This window comes from Cetorhinus maximus, chromosome 8 (assembly GCF_964194155.1).
Source record: "Cetorhinus maximus chromosome 8, sCetMax3.hap1.1, whole genome shotgun sequence".
Taxonomy (NCBI): Eukaryota; Metazoa; Chordata; class Chondrichthyes; order Lamniformes; family Cetorhinidae; genus Cetorhinus; species Cetorhinus maximus.
The window spans coordinates 12,671,070-12,692,751 of record NC_135886.1 but is presented as its reverse complement, the minus strand read 5'-3'; the positions used below and the strand labels follow the sequence as shown (position 1 = coordinate 12,692,751).

General features: G+C 42.6%; 1 protein-coding gene across 2 annotated transcripts in view; it reads right to left on the bottom strand.

Annotated features, from left to right (window-relative positions):
• Window positions 1-21,682, bottom strand: part of capza1b (capping actin protein of muscle Z-line subunit alpha 1b) — a 70,212-nt gene that overhangs the window by 26,675 nt on the left and 21,855 nt on the right. For both annotated transcript variants that reach the window (XM_078546446.1, XM_078546445.1), the window contains exon 2: window positions 1,089-1,152. In XM_078546446.1, coding sequence (XP_078402572.1) covers window positions 1,089-1,128 — 40 coding nt within the window. In that variant the 5' untranslated portion in view covers window positions 1,129-1,152. The remainder of the gene's footprint in view (window positions 1-1,088; window positions 1,153-21,682) is intronic.

The following is a 21,682-nucleotide window of genomic DNA, read 5'->3' as shown; positions in this document are numbered from 1 at the left end:
AAAAATTCAATCAAATTGGTCAGACATGATGTGTGCTTAAGTTTTCTTTTACCATTGTTAATAAAACTTTTAATTTTTTAAATCCCAAAAGTGTTATTGGACTTCTTGCTGCTGAGGTCAGTATGCTTTCTTCTCACTTTCAGAATACAAAAATTAAAGCATATGGCCTGTAAGCCAAGCTTCCCTCTGGGATTTGGTTTGCGCAGCGATTAACACCGGATGTGGTCATAACATTAGAATAAAGGGTATAAAAGAGACTGCTAAGGAAACCTCAATACAGAGGTGATGCAAAGAAAAGCCTGACTGGCCCTCAGGAAGAGAATCTAAAATCAACAGAAACTTCACACTTAGGGGTGATTGCATATTTAAGCATTTTATTGCTGCTTTGAATATTGTATTGCTCTTGTACCATATCTTGAACATTTTATTGTTAGTGCTAAGTAGTCCATAATGGAGCAATAACTCAGTAGTCTGCTTGATATCTGAATCAACCTAATAAAATTTAATATCTAGTACAAATGTTTCACTGTGCTCCATTATTTTCGTGTATCAATATTCTAGTCCAGGCCCTTACTGCTACCCTGAGCAAGGTCCAATAACTCAGTGCAACCACAGGTTAATCTCAGGACCTGTAGGTGGTTATGATAATTACTGGTGCATTTAGGGTGCTCCAAACCATAGCCTGTGAGCTACATACAGCCTGAGCCCAAGTAATTCAAGTATCTCAGATCTATTTCTCATTCACTGCTTTGTCTCTGTTAACAGTTAAAGAGGGCTCTTAGTACTGTTAACTGATTGATGGTTATATATCCTAAATTGCAGCATAAATATCTGTTAGTATCTGGAGACTGAAAGCTGTAAGTATTAATGGGAACATAAATTCCACGATAGATACCTAAATAATATTTGAAGTCAAAAAACTTGGTCATCCAGCACTAGGGCAATAGAAGAACAATTATTATACATTGCATTGCTATACTGGAACATACAAACAGATATAAAAACATATACAATGGCTTCATGATCATAATCAGCAGGTTGGAGGTAACAACACCCAAGAGAAGACTGGCCATCTTTCATGCACTTACCATTAAATACTTCATTGAATTCTCCTGGCGGTGCATGCATGATGAAGTTGGTGGCTATTTGCACCTAAAATCAAATCAGAAATTCACACATTTAGCAATGCTGTGCTTTTTTCATAATAAATAAGATGGTAGGCAGCTAATAAATCACTTCAGGGCCTCCTGCATCAGTATCCTTCCTCCAAGTTCATCAACCAAATTACCACTGGGTAGAAGTTCCAGAGTACAATCATGTAACGAGTAATTTAACTTTGCTTGTGCTACTTTCCTATCACACTCAGGCTCTCTCTCCCATACACAGGTACTGAATTGGTTTATTAGGATACAATTCCAAACCCAAAGCACCCAGCCCACCATGTGATTATTCTTCCTTGAAGGAGCCTAGACAGTAAGTAGCATTATGAACGGCATCAGGGCCAAGTTGACGACAGCAGCACTTTCTAGTCATTGCTGATAGCCAGAAGCATTTATACAGTACCTTTCATATCCTTAGAACATCCCAAAGCACATCACAATCAATTCATTACGTTGCCTACAAAGCAAGAGCACATTTCCAAATGTACTCGTAAAATAACAAGTACAGAAAAATGTACAGAATCCAAGACACTACCCAACACCAGACAAAACTCTGATGACCTTGCAGATCTCAATCTGAAAACTATGGCAAAAAAGATCTGTGACACTCCATTATAGGAAGTACAATTAGAGGGTGCAGGGTTTCAAACTGGATCAAGGAGCAATGTTCTAGGTCATTTCCACTCATCTCAACTAGCTAAAGAATGCATACGCTGTCACATATTGCAAACAGGACTAAAGCTCCAGGATTGAGTCAGTTAATTTGAACTAAGGCATAAGGAGGTAATCCAGTTTAACAACATAATGCAGTCTAGGCAACGGACTCACTGCTTTGTGTACCGACCAATAGGTTGCATTTTCTCCCCTACTCAAAAAAAGGTTTTCCATCAATTGAGCAACTTGGTAACAAACAGAGAAAGTTTAGCCTTCAGCAGCAGTCAATATTCTGTGTGGACCAGTCACAAGTATTGGATTTCCAAAGAAAACTAATGTACATTTCCAATCAATGGAGTAGAAAGCAAGAGGCCTGATTGCAGGGAATGTCGTCAGTTATAGGACAAACTTCTGTCAGCCAGTTTATGAGTTCTTATACCACATGCCTCAATATAAACACTCCTGTACTCCCAACATCAACTTATTAAAATAATTGAAGCCAAACGAAATGGAATATTTAGATGCTCAACATTCTATCATATTCAATTTGGCAGTTACAGGGGTCAATTAAACACAAAGCTATTGTTGGGGCTTTCTACCCATTGAAGTAAATGAATAGGGAGCAAACAATAATCATGGGTTGGCAAGCTCAGAAGTATAAAACTTCAGCCATTATGTGATGTTCAGGTGCAAGAAGCTTAGGAAGTACATTTGTGTCAGGATCAGTGTTAAAATCTCACTTCACATTCCGCATTCCCAAACTTTCACCTTGAATCTCCTGCAGGGCTCAACTCACACTTGGGAACAGGTAATACTTTACCTGAGTAAGCAAAAACCAAAACATGCCATTCCATAATTGAAGGTGGCATCACAGTGGAGTCCCAATTAAACTCCTCATTCCCACACAAAATGTACACTGAGGAATCTGAAGCAGGGGTGGAACCAATAGAAAAGGAACATAATCAAAAGGCGGAATAAATAGAAAACCGTTTATTTTCACAGTGAAGTATCCAGACCACCTTGCTGCCTAATTAAAATTGAAAATTCCAACCACACACCGACAAAAATTCAGAAAGTTAGAAAGCTATAATTGAAGGGTGATACAGCAGCTTTCTGCATTTAGAATGACAAAGTACTCAAGTGTAGTGTCAGGTTTCTTCAGCTGTGCAAAACTAGCACACTGATCACTGGTCACAGGCTCTGCAGTTTCCTGGCTCAATGATAACCTCGTCACCGACCTAATTTTGACTAGTTTGACTGGGCATAGTGGTGTTGTCACTGAACCAGTAATCCAGAGACCCAGGGTAATGCTCTGGGGACCCGGTTCGAATCCCCCCGAGGCAGATAGTGAAATTTGAATCCAATAAAAAAATCTGGAATTGTAAGTCTAATGATGACCATGAAACCATTGTCAATTGTTGCAAAAACCCATCTGGTTCACTGAAGTCCCTTAGAGAAAGAAACCCGCCATCCTTATTTGGTTTGGCCTACCTGTGAGTCCTGGCCCACAGCAATGTGATTGACCCTTAAATGCCCCCTGAAATGGCCTAGAACAAAGAACAAAGAAAAGTACAGCACAGGAACAGGCCCTTCGGCCCTCCAAGCCTACACCGATCATATTGCCTGTCAAACTAGAACATTTTGCGCTTCCGAGGTCCGTATCCCTCTATTCCCATCCTATTCATGTATTTGTCAAGCTGCCTCTTAAACACCACTATCGTACCTGCTTCCACCACCTCCCCTGGCAGCGAATTCCAGACATTCACTACCCTCTGTGTAAAAAACTTGCCCCGCACATCTCCTAAAATTTTCTCCTCTCACCTTAAATCTATGTCCCCATGTAACTGACTCTTCCACCATGGGAAAAAGCTTTTGACTATCTACTCTGTCCGTGCCGCTCATAATTTTGTAAACTTCTATCAAGTCGCCCCTCAATCTCCGTCGCTCTAGTGAGAACAATCCGAGTTTCTCCAACCTCTCCTCATAGCTGATAACCTCCAGACCAGGCAGCATCCTGGTAAACCTCCTCTGCACCCTCTCCAACGCCTCCATACCCTTCTGGTAATGTGGTGACCAGAATTGCACACAATATCCCAAGCGTGGCCTAACCAAGGTTCTATACAGCTGCAGCATGACTTCCCAGCTTTTATACTCAATACCCCTGCCAATGAAGGCAAGCATGCCATATGCCTTCCTGACTACCTTATCCATCTGCGTTGCCACCTTGTGACCTGTGGACCTGTACACCCAGATCCCTCTGCCGTCAATGCACTTTAAGGGTTCTGCCATTTACTGTATAATTCCTGCCTGTATTAGACCTTCCAAAATGCATTACCTCGCATTTGTCCGGATTAAACTCCATCTGCCGTTTCTCCGCCCAAGTCTCCAACCGATCTATATCCCGTTGTATCCTTTGACAATCCACTTCACTATCTGCAACTCCTCCAACCTTTGTATCGTCTGCAAACTTACTAATTAGCCCAGTTACATTTTCCTCCAAATCATTTATGTATACTACAAACAGCAAAGGTCCCAGCACTGATCCCTGCGGAACTCCACTAGTCACAGCTCTCCATTCAGAAAAGCATCCTTCCACTGCTACCCTCTGTCTTCTATGACTAAGCCAATTCTGTACCCATCTTGCCAGCTCACCTCTGATCCCGTGCAACTTTACCTTCTGTACCAGTCTGCCATGAGGAACCTTGTCAAAGGCCTTAGTGAAATCCATGTATATAACATCCACTGCCCTTCCATCGTCGATCATTTTTGTCACTTCCTCGAAAAACTCGATCAAGTTAGTGAGACACGACCTCCCCTTCACAAAACCATGCTGCCTCTCACTAATACGCCCATTTGCTTCCAAAAGGTGGTAAATCCTGTCACGAAGAATCTTCTCCAATCATTTCCCTACCACTGACGTAAGGCTCACTGGCATGTAATTTCCTGGTTTATCCCTTCTACCCTTCTTAAACAATGGAACAACATTGGCCATTCTCCAGTCCTCTGGGACTTCACTGGTAGCCAGTGAGGATACAAAGATTTCTGTCAAGGCCCCAGCAATTTCCTCCCTTGCCTCCCTCAGTACTCTGGCCCTGGGGACTTATCCACCTTAATATTCTTCAAGACGCCTAACACCTCTTTTTTGATCTCAACATGATCCAGGCTATCTACACACTCTTCCCTAGACAAATCGACTGCTAAGTCCTTCTCTTTGGTGAATACTGATGAGAAGTACTCATTTAGCATCTCTCCCATTTCTTCTGGCTTCCCACCTTTGTCCCTGAGTGGGCCTATCTTTTCCCTGGCTACCCTCTTGCTTTTTACATATGTATAAAAGGCCGTGGGATTTTCCTTAATCCTGGTTGCCAATGACTTTTCATGACCCCTTTTAGCCCTCCTGACTCCTTGCTTAAGTTTCTTCCTACTTTCATATTCTCCATGGGCTTCAACTGTTCTCAGCCTTCTAGCCCTTACGAATGCTTCCCTTTTCTTTCTGACTAATCTCACAATATCCTTCGTTATCCAAGGTTCATGAAACTTGCCATACTTATCCTTCATCCTAGCAGGAACATGCCGGTCCTGAATTCTTATCAACTGACGTTTGAAAGCCCCCCATGTCAGTTGTTGATTTGCCCTCAAACATCCGCCTCCAGTCTAGATTCCTCAGTTCCTGCCTAATGTTGTTCCCCCAATTAAGCACCTTAACCCGAGGACTCCTGTTATCCTTATCCACCAGTACCTTGAAACTTACTGAATTATGGTCCCGAAATGCTCCCCTACTGAAACTTCGACCACCTGGCCGGGTTCATTCCCCAATACCAGGTCCAGTATTGCCCCTTCCCTAGTTGGACTATCTACATGTTGTCTCAAGAAGCCCTCCTGGGTGCACCTTACAAATTCTGCACCATCCAAACCCCTAGCACTAAGTGATTCCCAGTCAATATAGGGAAAGTTAAAATCACCCACCACAACAACTGTATTGCTTTTACATCTTTCCAAAATCTGCCTACATAACTGTTCCTCAATCTCCCGCCGGTAATTGGGGGGCCTATAGTAAACCCTCAACATTGTGACTGCACCCTTCCTATTCTGGAGCTCTACCCATATTGCCTCACTGCATGAGCCCACTGAGGTGTCCCCCTGTCGTACAGCTGCGATATGCTCCTTAACCGGCAGTGCAACTCCCCCACCTCTTCTACATCCCTCTCTATCCTGCCTGAAACATCTAAATCCTGGAACGTTTATCTGCCAATCCTGTCCATCCTTCAACCAAGTCTCTGTAATAGCAATAACATCATAGTCCCAAGTACTAATCCAAGCTCTAGGCTCATCTGCCTTGCCTGTTATACTTCTCGCATTGAAACAAATGCATTTCAGACCCCCAGTCCCACTGTGTTCAGTAATTTCTCCCTGCCTGCTCTTCCTCTTAGTCCTATAGGCCATATTCACTAGTTCCCAGTCATTTATTTCACCTGCTGACCTATTGCTCTGGTTCCCATCCCCCCCTGCCATACTAGTTCAAACTCTCCCAAGTAACACTAGCAAACCTCAGAGTCAGGATATTGGTGCCCCTCCAGTTTAGATGCAACCCGTCCTTCTTGTACAGGTCCCACCTGCCCCGGAAGAGATCCCAATGATCCAGATATCGGAAACCCTCCCTCCTACACCATCTGTTCAACCACGTGTTTAGCTGCATTATCGTCCTATTTCTAGCCTCACTGGCACGTGGCACAGGGTGTAATCCTGAGATTACAACCCTAGAGGTCCTGTTTTTTAAACTTTCTGCCTAACTCCCTGAACTCCCACTGCAGGACCTCGTCACTCTTCCTGCCTGTCGTTAGTACCAATGTGTACCATGACCTCTGGCTGTTCTCCCTCCCCCTTCAGAATGTCCCGTACCCGATCAGACATCCTGGACCCTGGCACCAGGGAGGCAACATACCACCCTGGTGTCTCTTTCACGACCACAGAAGCGCCTATCTGAGCCCCTGACTATAGAGTCCCCTATGACAATTGCTCTTCAGTGCTTTGACCCCCCGGCTGAACAACAGAGCCAGCCGTGGTGCCACTGCTCTGGCTACTGCTGTTGTTTTCCCCTGATAGGCCACCCCCCCCCCCAACAGTATCCAAAACGGTATACCTGTTAGAAAGGGGGACAGCCACAGGGGATTTCTGCACTGACTGCCTGCCCCTTCTAGCGGTCACCCATCTATCTGTCTATACCTTGGGTGTGACCACGTCTGCAAAACTCCTGTCTATGACGCTTTCCGCCACCTGAATGCTCCTAAGTGCATCCAACTGCTGCTCCAACCGATCCATGCGGTCTGTGAGGAGTTGCATTGGGTACACTTCCCGCAGATGTAGTTGTCCCGGACACTTGAAGCGTCACAGATTTCCCACATCCCATAGGTGAAGCACTTCACCCCAGCAACTGCCATTTCTAGAACTATTTAATAAATTAATTTAAATCTAATAACTGCTTATTGACTCCTTATTAACTATACATAGCAAGCCATTTAATTCTCAAGGGCAATTAAGGATAGGCCATAGCCAGCAATGCCCCATCCTATGAATGATAAAAAAAATCACAGGAAATATTGTGAAAATTAATTCAACAGCAGTATATAGGATACAACTGGACACAGGACTGTACTTGTGAACCCAGTACAGTGCTCAGTTGCTGACGGCCACTTTGGAAAAATGACCAAATTCAGAGCCAGATTGGCAGAAGCCTGTGGGGAAACAGGCTAAACTCAGTTCCAGGAAGTTAGGAAATGGGTGGTGGTGTGGGTGGGGGAGAGGAGATGGGGAGATTTCTTCACAGCCACTTAATCTCAGCCAAATCTCCTGCAGACACTTCCCATGAAAATTCAAATGCTTAGCCTAGTACATACAGACCATTTTGTGAGAGATTTGAGCAGCAAACTGATAATCCCTGAAATATATCTTTTTTATCAATTGATTCAAAGTCAAAAGTGCTCAAGTACATAATCTAGGTTGCCATTTCAAATTAGTACTCTCAGTCCTGCACTGTCGGAGGTGCCATTTGTCGATTGAAATGTTGAAGCGAGGCCCTGTCCACTGTTTCGATGGATGAACTGGCGCACATTTTGGAGAGGAGCAAGGGAGATGTGCTTGTGCAGACATTTCTCTTTCAATCGATATTGCATGAACATTTCATTATCTTATTGTTCTTCATAGGACCTTGATGTGTACAAATTGGGTGTAAAGCACTCTCGCATGTACCAAGGAAATAGCAGGCATTCTATGCAAGTTTTCTCTTTCTTCTTAAGCTCCGTAGCATTGTGATTTACTAAACAATCAGCACGGGAACAGCTTCCATTTCAAAACATGGCCAATACTTCGAATTTGGTTATAGAATGCCAGACTATTCAAATCATATGGAATTCTTGGAAGGAATGTTGATTTGGAAGTGTTACAACATGGAGTGGAAGGTGCTGTAATGGTGTTTTTTATTTGTTCATGGGATGGGAGTGTCACTGGCTAGGCCAGCATTTATTGTCCATCCCTAACTGCTCTTGAGAACTGAATGGCTTGCTAGGCCATTTCAGAGGGCATTTAAGAGTCAACCACATTTTGCTGAACACCTCAGGCAGCAAGGCCAAGATGGTGCAAGAGGTGAACTGAATGCATCCAACCACGTGAATTCATGTCACCCAATTTCATAGTGCATGACTCAGCTACTCGGTAGATTAACTCAACTGTTCTGTTGTCGGTGCACTTTCAAATCAGCAACAAGGAACTTTGGGAAAATTTTAAGTACAACTTTTTTTAAAAAAATGCAGTCTCAGGATGTGGTCGTTTTTGGCATTTATTGCCATCCCCAAGGTGGTAGGCCAACTACTGGCAGTAGTTTGATATAATTGATGACTTACTCAGCCACTTCAGAGGAGCAGTTAAGAGTCAGTCATGCTGATATGGGACTGGAGACATTCAGGCCAGAGCAGGTACAGATTTCCTTCCCTGGAGGACATAAGTGAATCATTTTTTTAAAATGTCAAACTAACAGCTACATGGTCACTTTTATCGAGACCAGTTTTGGCTATTGTTAACCAACTGATTTTTTAACTAAAGATGTAATTCAAATTACTAAACTGCCACGGTGGGTCTTAAACTCATGGTTTTTGAATGATTAGTCCAGGCCTCTAGATTACTGATCCATTAATTTAACCACTACAGTACACTACCCACAATTTGCACATTAATACTTAAAATGCTGAACTAGATTGCAAGGAGAGATTCCACTGACAGCTGCACTTTTACTTCCTCCAATGGCAAGTTTCATAATGGTGAGGTCCTGTGTGTAAAGCAATCTCACCCGAAGGCCACATCTTCAGATTAAAACATGGTGCAAAGGTAATGTTTTGTTTGAATCACACGTGCATATGCTGTGGGGAGTGGGGGTGGTGAAGCAGCTTAGACTCATGTTGAGTGATACGAACAGCCCAATGTAAATCAGCAACAATGCTACATTCCACTCCTGCTGCACACACCCTGCACTTGTCTCTCACACAGGAAGTTTCACTCACAAGCTTATTATAAACTGCCAGCAGAACATTCACTGAACTTTGTGCTCAAACAGTTTCTGATCCTGTTTGGACATGGTTTCTCGTAGGCTTAAACTTCTAGGCTGAAACTTACTCAGGCGGTTGTAGTCTCACTATGCAATCACAAACCTCTCAATTGTGCACTCACTCCTAGGTGGCCTAGTTGATGAAAAGACTTACATTTATACAGACCCTTTCATGCTCTCAGGACTATGCAGCTAAAGTACTTTTGAAGCATTGTGGCTGTTGTGATGCTGGAAAGGCCAATTTGCGCACAGAAAGGTCCCACAAACAGTAATGTGATTTAAGTCAGAATCTATTTTAAGATTAGCAGTTGAGGGATAAACATTGACCAGAACAGCAGAACTTTCTTGCTCATCTTTGAAAAATTGCCGTTGGATCTTTTATATCCATGAGAAGCCAGATAGGGCCTTGGTTAAACAGTTCCACCTCCAACAAAACAACACTGGAAATGTCAGCCGAGATTGTGTGTTTGCGTGTTCGGAGTAGGGTTTCAACCTTCTGACTCAGTCAAGAGCATCACCACTGAGCCATGGCTGACACAGTTAGCAGATCAGGCAGGTAAGTGATATGATCAAAGGGAACAACTCTGATTCCTACTCCTGATTTCCACCCAATGCTAGGAAGCCATGTGTGGACTTTTGGCAAAATTGGAATGGGCTCATCAGTGATGCTTCGAGTGTTAAATATCCTCTCAACACCGTCCAACACATGAAAATGATTCCTTCAGTAAATGCTATTACCAGAAAACACACCAGGTGCCCTTCAAGAGCTAGCACCTGGAGGAGATTGAGAGAAAAATAGGGGGCAGAATAAAACAAAGTGCATACGAGCAACAGAATCCTGTATGTCTTTCAACACAAATGGTGACATTTCAAACTGCATCTCAATTCTTGCCAAACCAACCAGTTCCTGAGCAGAATAAGCACCTGTGCCAAGAGAGACTGGGAAAGTGGAAACCAATCTAATTAAATTGTCAATAGCACCTTTAATAATCTAATCAAATCCAACAGAAAATCAGCAACTCAGTTTTCAGCCAGCTTGCAAAAATTGCAGTTTGTGAAATCTAGTTGTTGTGTTTTTCTCTCTGATCCAGTCTTCTCAATGCAAGGTGGCTGCATCCTAGGCTGTGGTTATTGCTTCATCCTTCACGATCATGTCTCAACAAGTTTCTCCTTCCTCCGAGGTTATAGAGTCATAGAGGTCTACAGCACAGAAAAAGGCCCTTTGGCCCATCGAGCCTGCGCCCGTCAAATAAGTACCTAACTATTCTCATCCCATTTTCCATCACTAGGCCCATAGCTTTGTATGCCATGGCATCGCATGTGCACATCCAAATACTTCTTAAATGTTATGAGGGTTTCTGCCTCTACCACCCTCTCAGGCAGTGAGTTCTCTGTTTAATATCTTTTTGCACAGTAGGGAAGAAATTTGGGGATTTAAATGCATAACAACTGTATGCAGCAGCAATCCCACTGTATGGCAGAGTAACACAATCGTAGGCAGCAACAACCCTATTCACTGCAGAGTAATGACAGTACACAGCAACAATCCCACTCCAATGCACAGAGTAACTATAGGTGAGATCATTCTACTAAGTCTAAATTGTGTAGTTTATATTAAAATAGACTTTAGAGCAACACAACTCCGTGTACAAAGCTGGAACGTTGTCATTCAGCTGCTGTACTCGTCATTTTAAAAATGGAACAGGGCTTTATAATCAGTGTATTTTAGTAATTGCAGTGTAATTGCAAAATGTGCAATTCAGAAATGTTGAAAGTGTCTTGCAGCATTTTTACTAGGTAATATTTTCATTTGCAGTGCACAATTCGGCAGTTACCCTGGGCATTTGTTACGGCACAACAGAAGCCAAGTTTAAACATTCTGAGGTGGTAGTACAGAACTTGATAACTGCTAAAAAAAAAAACCGGACATATCGAAGCTTTTTGTCGTGCACTCATCAGGACACTTCACAAAAATAGCAACATAAGGTGAAGACAACAATTTATACTGCATGAGAAGAGAGTAATGATTGGTCGGCAAGTGGACTCTGATTGGTAGAGGCGCTGCCATGGAGAATGCACAAATTGATGGGTGACTGACAGTTAACTGCCAACTGTTTGAAATTTAAACCAGGCAGCTTGACCCTGATTGGTCAAGGCACTGCCCTGAGGAATGGGTCAGAGAATGGCTGTCACTTATTTTGTTTAGCTGAAACACTTGCTGGACTTGTGTAAGAGCGATGAGCTGCCGTGTGATATATATGACAGGGTTCGTCCTCATTTGGCTCACTGCGTCCACGTATGTATGGGCTGCCCAAGATACAAGCCCCTTTATGTTCGATCTCATCTATGACCAGTTCTGCATAACATGATTTGCCAAATGGTTGGGTGAACTGTTACAACCAGTTTTGAGCAAGTTTTCCACATACTTGAAGGATTCTTTCACATTTGCGAGGGCTTGCATATTGATAGCAATACTATGCCCATGTGCTCACTTGACATTGCTAACTTATTCACCAATGTTACACCTCAGGAAGCCATAGATATTTGTGCTGCAGCACTATATCATGGTGATCTAGACCTGCCACCATTGCTTGAATCAGTATTCACAGAACTTACGAACTCAGCAACTCACGCAGTTGAGCTCAGTTTTAATGACATGTAGATGGTGTTGCTATGGGATCTCCTCTAGGCCCAGCTCTCGCAAATATTTCAGCAAAATACTGCGGATGCTGGAAATCTGAAACACAAACAAAAATTGCTGGAAAAACTCAGCAAGCCTGACAGCATCTGTGGAGAGAAAGACAGAGTTAATGTTTTGAGTCCAATGACTGTTCTGAAGACTGTTTCTGAGTCATGAGGGCTTGAAGGGTTAACTCTTTCTCTCCACAGATGCTGTCAGGCCTGAGTTTTTCCAACAATTTTTATTTTTGTCTCCCAAATATTTATTGGGTTCCATGAGAAACGTGTCTTCGATGGAACGACACCTAACCTCCTAGCCCTCACACATTTCCGATATGTGGATGATACATTTGCGATATTTAAATCCGCAGCTCTGTGTAATAATTTCCTTACTTGTCTCAATGGACTCCAACCTTTGCTCAAATTCACCTTTGAAGTGGAGCAGTCAAATGAACTCCTCCTTTGATGTAGTAGTTGAGAAATCTGCCAGGGAAGTTCTCTACCACCATCTACCACAAGCCTACCTTCACTGGTCAATATATGCATTAGGACTCCTACAGTTCCATGCGCTATGAGATTGGTCTTATCAGCAAACTCGTAAACTGAGCCAAAGCCATTTGCTCACCGTGCAAACTTGATGCTGAAATAGGGTGCATCAAAGGCATTCTGCAGGGATAATGGCTACCCTGATCAGATCACTTTGTGTTGTATATCACGCAAACTCATGAACAGGCCTAAGGCCGTCATGCTTTCGGCCCTGAAAAGTGCTCGGTTTAGCTCAGAAATATTTCATAACTTTGAGAACTGTTAACCACAATTCGCAGTTTTTTGCGCAGGTGAAACCATACTAAATAGCAGAAACTCGGGGTAATAAGAAAGTGTCGGAGATTAATCACACCGAGGCATCATTTCGTTCGTAGAAACCCCATTTATTACTTGTGCACAAGGGAGAACAATACGACGAGAGCTATTGTACCGACTCAAAACAGAATACGCAAACACTAGCTTAAAAGCATTTTACAACCAATCAGTAAATTTTGCACATCTCAATCCGCTTATTTGCATACGTTAACTGACCAATCCATGTTTTAGTTAATTTCCATTCCCACCACAACAGGTGCGGTGCCTACGCACTTGGTTATCACAACTTTGACTACATTCAGCCTGAGAGAGAGAAACATGGAATGTCTCAGGACTCATCCTACAATAGTGGTCAGACAAGATACTATTGTTCTTCAAGGTTGCAGCATTTTTCTCTTAGGCCTAAGCATTTAATTCAATTCCTCCATTAACCCTTTCAATACTAAGTGGACTCCCTATAGTTGTCTAGGCCACCACAGAAGGCAAATGGAATTTTGGCATTTATTGCTAAAAGAATAGAGTATAAAAATAGGGACGTGTTGTTGTAACTGTACAAGGCATTAGTGAGACTGCATCTGGAGTACTGTGCACAGTTTTAGTCCCCTTACTTGAGGAAGGATGTAGCTGCATTGGAGGCGGTTCACTAGATTAATTCCAGAGATGCGGGACTTGTCTTATGAGGAGAGATTGAGCAGTTTAGGCCTATACTCGCTAGAGTTTAGAAGGATATGGGGAGATCGAGTTGGGGTATAAAAGATGCTAAAGGGGATAGACAAAGTAGATGTGGAGCGGATGTTTCCCCTTCTGGGGCATTCTAGAACAAGAGGCCATAGTTTTAGACTAAGGGGTGGTAGATTTAAATCAGAGATGAGGAAAAATTACTTTTCTCAAAGGGTCGTGAATCTGTGGAATTCACTACCTCAGAATGCAGTGGATGCCGGGATGCTGAATAAATTTAAGGAGACAGATAGACAGATTTTTAATTAGCAACGGGTTGAAAGGTTATGGGGAGAGGGTGAGAAATTGGAGTTGAGGCCGAAATGAGATCAGCCACGATCGTATTAAATGGCGGGGCAGGCTCGAGGGGCTGAATTGCCTACTCCTGCTCCTAGTTCTTATGAGACCATTGTGTGTGGTCACTAGTTGAAGTTATGGGCAGCCTTGATTCTGCTGCTCACCAACACATGCTGTCTATGCTCATATAGAATGAATGGCCATGTGGATAAAATGCTAAGAGACACAAGGCACTTTACTGTGGCATGGCTGGGAAGAAAATAACCCATCCTTGATGTGACAAATGAGGAATATCACTCATCATCCATTGATGAGGTGTCTGCGCTGGGCAAATGTTATCCAGCCTCTTTAAAGAGCACTTTGGGAAGTTTTAGGAACAGAGGAACAGGAGGAAGCCACTCACCCACTTGTGCCTGTTCTGCTATGTTAGATCATGACAAATCTGTATCCCAACTCTCAACCATTTCAATTTCGTAACTGTAAATTGCCTTGCCCAATAAAAATTGATCTATCTCCGTTTTAAACTCTCATTTGACCCCAAGTCAGTAGCTTTTAGGGGAGAGTGCTTCAGGTTTGCACTGCCCTTTATGTGAAGGACATTTTAACGCATTGGTTCCCAACCCCTTGATTTTAAAATTCTAGTTTTTAAATCCCTCCATGATGTTAGCTCTGTCCAGCCCCTACAACGCTCTGTGATATCTGCACTCATCCAATTTTGGCCTCTTGTCCATCACCGATTTTTAATCGCTCCAGCACTGGTGGTCATGCCTTCAGCAGCCAAGGTCCTAAGCTCTGGAACTCTTTCCCTAAACCTCTCCACCTCATTCTTCTTTTAAGACACTTAAAACCTACTGCTTTGACCAATATCTCTTGTGGATCTGAGCTTTTATTTGTTAATTGCTCTTGTGAGGTGCCTTGCGACATCTCACTACAGTAAAGGTTCTAAATTTTTAAAAATTCATTCATGGGATGTGGGTGTCGCTGGCTGGGCCAGCATTTATTGCCCATCCCTAGTTGCTCTTGAGAAGGTGCTGGTGAGCTGCTTTCTTGAACCGCTGCAGTCCATGTGGTGTAGGTACACCCACAGTGCTGTTAAGGGGGTTCCAGGATTTTGACCTAGTGACAGTAAAAGAACGGCCATATTTCCAAGTCATGATGGTGAGTGACTGAGGGGAACTTCTATGTGGTAATTATTGTTGTTGTTGGTGGTAACGTGCTGTTGCCATGTTATTCTGGATTACCCACTAGAAGGAATAGTTTCTATTTACGCTCGCAATTCTATTATGCTAAATAATGCAATTAGATCACCCTTAATCTTCTATACTCAATTGTATTGCTATGTTAATTGCTCATTTTTGTGAACAAACTGGCAGCGATTAAGGCAGCAAATGGCAGACCTCTGACCAGCAAGCTCAGAGTGGCACTGAGGGATAGGGAGCCATGGAGAAAAGAATGGATGATATTAAATGAGAAAAGCTGAAAACTACAACTTTGACTTTTTTTTTGTTAAACGGAATATGCACATTTTGTAAGCTTTTCTCACTGGAATGCTTCTCAAAATCTTAAACGCTTTTGGCTGTACTGAACTTCCTGCTATCTTCAGCGAAGCATTTGAATATTACCATTTCAGGTAAAAACACTGCACTTAGCAGAACCCAACTTCCTCTTACTCACTGTTGCAATAAGTTACCAGCAAAAGATCCGCACTACTTGACTGCAATTCACAGCACACAACCACCGCTACAAAAAAAACACATCCTCACATCCAGCAATACTCTCAATGAATAATAAAATAATGCAGCATAGGAGGAGTCCATTTGACCTATCATGCTGTGCTGGCTCTATGAATGAGTGTCTAATTAGTTCATTTCCCTTTCTCCATGGCTCCACAAAATTTTTTTGAAAAAAACTTCTTCTTAGTTACCCTATCAAAATCCTTGATGACTTTGGTTTAAGTACTACAGAAACATGGTTCAATCAAATAATAATCAGAACCTAGGTCACGACCTTGAGGTTCCATACAGATTTTGGCAAACCATTTTTTGCTGGCAGCAGGTTTTGTGACCCAAACACCACCAGAATTCACAACTGAATCAGATAATTTGGGATTTAATTTCACTGCAGGAAGACACAGGACCTGGCACACACGGCCATTTCCTTAGCTGAAAATATAGGTGAAGTCCAGTACAACCTTTATCAGTGCACTATTTGGCTCCTGACTGTCATGAGGTGGTCACTATCAATACAGCTCCAAATGTACTTATTAAAGTGTTAAACCTCGAGCAAGAATGTGCAATTGACAAATGTGTAAAAATAAATCCACACCCTGCCTCAGTCTCCAACTACTCTGCATTTTTAAATATTTCTCTAACTTGAGAAATGCAACAAGCAATTCTGCAGCCAAGATTTCTTTTTTAAAAAGAAATTTCCCATTCCAAATTGTTTATTATTTAAATTAAAAATACACTGGAGATTGCTGGAGGGCAAGGTTCCCATGAAAGCAACCAGAATTCTCAGAATATTCCCCCCACTTCCACTTAGTTCCCCAGACATGCAATGCATCATGTGAAGGTAGCAGTTCAACAGCCTATCACTTTTGGATAAACATTGAAAAACAGAGGTGAAAGGGTCAATTCCCTAAGGCTTGCCTTTTGATATTACCTTTCACCACCTCAGGACATCTCAAAAACCTTTACTTTTGAAGTGCCATCACTGTTGTAATGTAGGAAATGCAGCAGCAATTTGCACACAGCAAGATCCCACAAACAGTAATTCCATAATGGCAACAATCTATTTTAATAATGATGATTGTGGTGTCGTATTTATGCACAAAAACTTTCATGCTCTTCAAATCTTTTACCTCCATTTGAGGGGGCATACGGGTCCTCAGCTTAATCTTTCATCCAAAAGACGGCACCTCAACAGTGCAGAATTCCCTCAGTACATTTTATTCTCAAGTCTCTGGAGCAAGGCTCAAACCCACAACCTCTTGCCTCAGAGGAGTGTGTGCTACCCATTGAACCAAGGTTGATACCGGACATTGCTTAGCGAGTAACTGAGCCATGTTGACTAGGAAGGTCCTGGGCTCAATCCCTGGCTGGCCAGAATTGATACTGAGATAGACAGGCATACACATAGCAAGGAGATGACAGGTGGCAGGCTGTGAGACTCTTACAGTTGAGTTGCTTGCATTGCTGTTGAAGCTCACGCATGAACAACAGCTACTTGGGCAATAGAGGACAGCAGATGACTGTCACATTGAAGCCCCACCTTCAACAAAGAGAAGAAAAATAGTCACTTATAATATTTTTAAAAATTAAAAATATTTGCACATCTGTGAGATGTAGGCCTTTGTAAGATTCAAAGTAACAGGTGAAAGATAACGGGAGCTTGAAGAGCTTCTATTATCTAGAAACAGAAAATGAGGAACTGAACCCCTCTGAACTCCAAGCAGCAGTGTGCATCACAGAATGATACACATAGAACTGCTCCATTTCCAATTGACTGTCATATTATACATTCAACATATAAAAACCTCCCAGGACACTTCAGGGCATCATGGACAAAATCTGACTGAGGAAATAGGAAGATGGATGACTAAAAACTGGAGTTCAAGGGGTAAGTTTATGAAGGGCCTTAGAAGGGAACAGAGGGCTGGAAAAACTGGGAAGAAAATTCCCAACTAGCTTGCTGAAATTGTTATGAAATCCAACATGCCTTAAAGTCAAGATCAAAGGTGTGGAACTCCAAGTCCTGACAGACCCTGGAGTTTCCACGAGGAGTGGGCTGTGTATATGCAATTCAGCATTTTAAGTTCTTTGGACTAAGGACAGGTCTTGCATTCTTACACATAAAGGGGAAACTGTGCAAAAACATGGATCATGTGGCCAGGAACTACGCCATTGCAGACAAGTGTCCCAACCAGGGGACAGAGATAGGTCCCAGCTAAAGGGAAAAAAAGCAGAGAAAGAAGCTCCAATCAGAGAAAGGGCTGCGGTTGTCAGACTTCACGTGATGAGGGCTCAGGAAAAGCCGTGGCAATTGAAAAGGACAGAACGTTGGTTACTCCGTGCTACGGGCCATTGGGACGAATGTGTCCCTTTGGAGCAGTAGTATTCTGCTTGGCATGGCCAAAGAGCTGAAGCTGTGCTGTGAGTTGGTGGAGTGCAGACTTGGGAATCTAGGGGAACGGAATCTTGGGAGGAGAGATGAAACCCTGAGAGGTGGGCTGTCATTATGCCGTTTGGAACAACGTTTGGCAAGAATTCCAAGGTCAGACCGTTGAAGGTTAGATCTTCAAAGGTGAAGGCCGGACTCCCTCTTGAAAAAGAGAGAAAGAGTTTCAAAGAGCTTGGTTGATTCTCAGTGTTTACTGATATCTGGGTGGGTGGTTGAGAAATCCATGGAATCTGTCTTGGTCATTTCTGCCATTTATTGTGCATGTAGTGTGTTTGACTATAGTTTGCCCTTAAATTCATATGTACCTCATATTAACCCTGAATATTAGAATATAAAATAATTGTACATTGTTTTATCTTTCTGACCTTGTAAAGTTTATTCTTGTTTGTTCAACACCTGTGGAATCTTTTGGCTTTATTCTCTTAGCAAGTGCCTTGAATCTCAAACTTCATCTACTTCAAACAAAATGTTATTGGTGCCTCACCAGGTCTTACCAAAAACTTGGGGGTCTGGTCTGGAATCATAACAAATGCGATTTATATACTATCATCTACACTTACTGTTCATACAATCTAATCTTATGATGAAACTGTTGAATACGGCAGCTCCCGGGGGTCAAGCCTGTAATGTGGTCGGCTTTAATATGTACATGACTTTCCAAATATATGGACAGTAAAAAGTGGGTAAAAACATTGCCAAAAAAAGTATTTGTGCTGCAATAAAAGGTGCATATGCTATGAGTGTACACTGATTGTACAATACTCAAGGAGGCTAACAGGTGGAGTCAATGGCGATGCCTTTAGTGGATCACAGTCAACAATGATACCTTTCATCCACTTTGTCGATATAGCAGAGAGCCTTGGCTAGAAGAGATCAATTATCTCAACAACTTGCATTTACATAGTGTCTTTAATATAGCAAAAAATTCCAAGGCACTTCATAGGGGTATGTGAAAGTTACTTATGGAGGGGCTTGGGGGTGAGGAGAAATGAAATTGGAGATACACAAGGCCAGACCTGGAGGAGCGCAGGCTGATATGTGGAATGTAGAGTTGGAGGTGGTTAGAGAGATAGGCAGGGCAAGACAGTGGAGGGATTTGAAAACAAGGGTGAGTGTTTTTAAAAGATGTTGTTGGACTGGAAGCCAATGCAGGTAAGCAAGCAAAGGGATGAGAGATGGCAAGTTAGGATACAGGCAGCAGAGTTTCAGATAAGCACAAGATGATAAGGGAATAGCAGGTGGGAGGATAGCACTGAAAGAGTCAATGATCAATTAGTAACTCAAATTTTCGTCAACACAAAGGATCTGGAACGAGGGTATTTTTCAATTGAAACCACTTCCTCTAAATGCCAGTAACGTCAGTCACAGTAAAAAAAATTCCAGCAATGATGTGAAGCATCTCACATCAATAGATTGTACAACTGTTGCTCAAAGATTTTTCTACATATAGTTTCTGCTACAATTGCCAATAATTCATTATTCAGCAGTTTTCTCAAGGTGCATCGGTGAGGACACATTTATCCCAGTATTGAGTGAACAACAGTTGGCAAGTAAGCAGACATTCATGGTCCTTGAACTGGGAGTTTTCATTTGCACTTCGAAAATTGAAGGAATCAAAGTGAACTTTGAAAGCTTTCTGTCCTCTTGCCTCCTTCATTCCATTCCACCCCCCCACCCCCCACTGTTTGCAGTTTTCAGTATCATGGTTCTATTTTACAATACAAGGAAGTAACTAAGTGTTAAGTTGGAAGAATTTGAAAATCCAAAAAAAGAAATTGAAAGGCCACCACCCATCCAGGCTCTGAGCCTGCAGATCAGGAAAAACTTTGTTGTACAGAGTTCACTGTATTCAGCTAGGGCAGCTTTAACCTCTGGAAATGTACTCCATTATCAAAAATATTAAACAATATTGAGGGAAAAAAATTACAAGCAAATCTAAATGAAAAGCTTTGCTGTCTGAACCTTTCCATTACACGCTACTTTTTATTGAATACGTTGCATTTAAACAACGCCTTTAACGTACAGCACTTCACATAGTAATTATTTGGGTAGCATTTTATAGCCAAGAAAGCTTCCAAGTAACAAAATCAGTCAAACTTGGCATCTACAAATCTGAACTTGCAAACAAGATTGTAAATAAAATACGTGGAATACATGAGATTGAGTGGAATGATTTGTTGTAACATTGGAATTACACCCAGAGCGACGCATGACAAGCGATTCAAGATTTTTCCTCATCTCAAGTGGTTGAGGCAGTGATTGAGAGCTATCACAGCTCACTAAAATAAGCTTGGGAATTCTAACCCTTCACTACACTCACCAAAACTAAAAAGTCAAATTTGAATCACTTTTTAAATGAGGCTGCAATCAAAATTCACTAGAAACTGGCACAGCAGGTGAGCACATTAATGCAAACAAGCCCTACCAGCGCTGACAAAAGCCAGTCTCCAAGGGCAGTGAACAAGCATATACCAGATATACGAAACCATGCATATTTGGTGCATACTGTACCACTATGCCATCAGCTCCCCGCAATGTCACTGGCCAATAATTCAGAAGTCCAGATTAAAGATCTGGGTACATTGGTTCAAATCCCATCACGGGAGTTGGTGGAATTTAAATTCAATTAATAAATCTGGAATATAAAGTTAGTCTCAGTAATAGTGGCCATGAAACGATCATCAATTGTTGTAAAAACCCATCTGATTCACTAATGCCTTTAGAGAAGGGAATGTGCCATCCTTATTTGGTCTGAATGACGTGTGACTCCAGCCCCACAGCAATGTGGTCGCCTCTTAACTGGCCTCTGAAATGGCTCAGCAAGCCATTCAGTTCAAGGGCAATTAGGGATGAGCAACAAATGCTGGCCCTTGCCGGCGATGCCGGCATCCCATGAAAGAGTGAAGATAAAAATACTTTGCTTGGTTGCGGCACGATGGCAAGTGTCAGACAGAACATTAACATACTTCCTGACACTGCTGTAAAACATTTCTGAAAGGTACAGGCGGAGTTGGTTACTTAACAGTTTTCATGCCACAAGGAAAAGGTTAACCAAGAAAAATCTATACTCGCACAAAAGCCAGCTTTTCTGAAGATCAATTTAACAGGAACATAATTCAACCAGGTTGAGGTCCACACATCATACTTAAGTTTAACAGGTTTATAAGATTGGAGGGGACAAATATGATCCAAACAAAAATCCAATATCATTTTCAAGCTCCCCGCCCCTAACCCCCCAAATGCTCTTTCAATTCAGCTGATAAATTATAGTTTTAATTTCATGGGATTGGGGGGAGAGAAGAGAGTGAGTGAGCCCAGTTCCCCGGGGGCTGGGGGGCGGGGGGGAGGAGAGAGAGAGCCCAGTTCCCCGGGGCTGAGGGGGGGAGTGAGCCCAGTTCCTGGGGGCTGAGGGGATGGGGGGGTGAGCCCAGTTCCCGGGGGCTGAGGGGATGGGGGGTGAGCCCAGTTCCCCGGGGCTGAGGGGATGGGGGGGTGAGCCCAGTTCCCCGGGGCTGAGGGGATGGGGGGGGTGAGCCCAGTT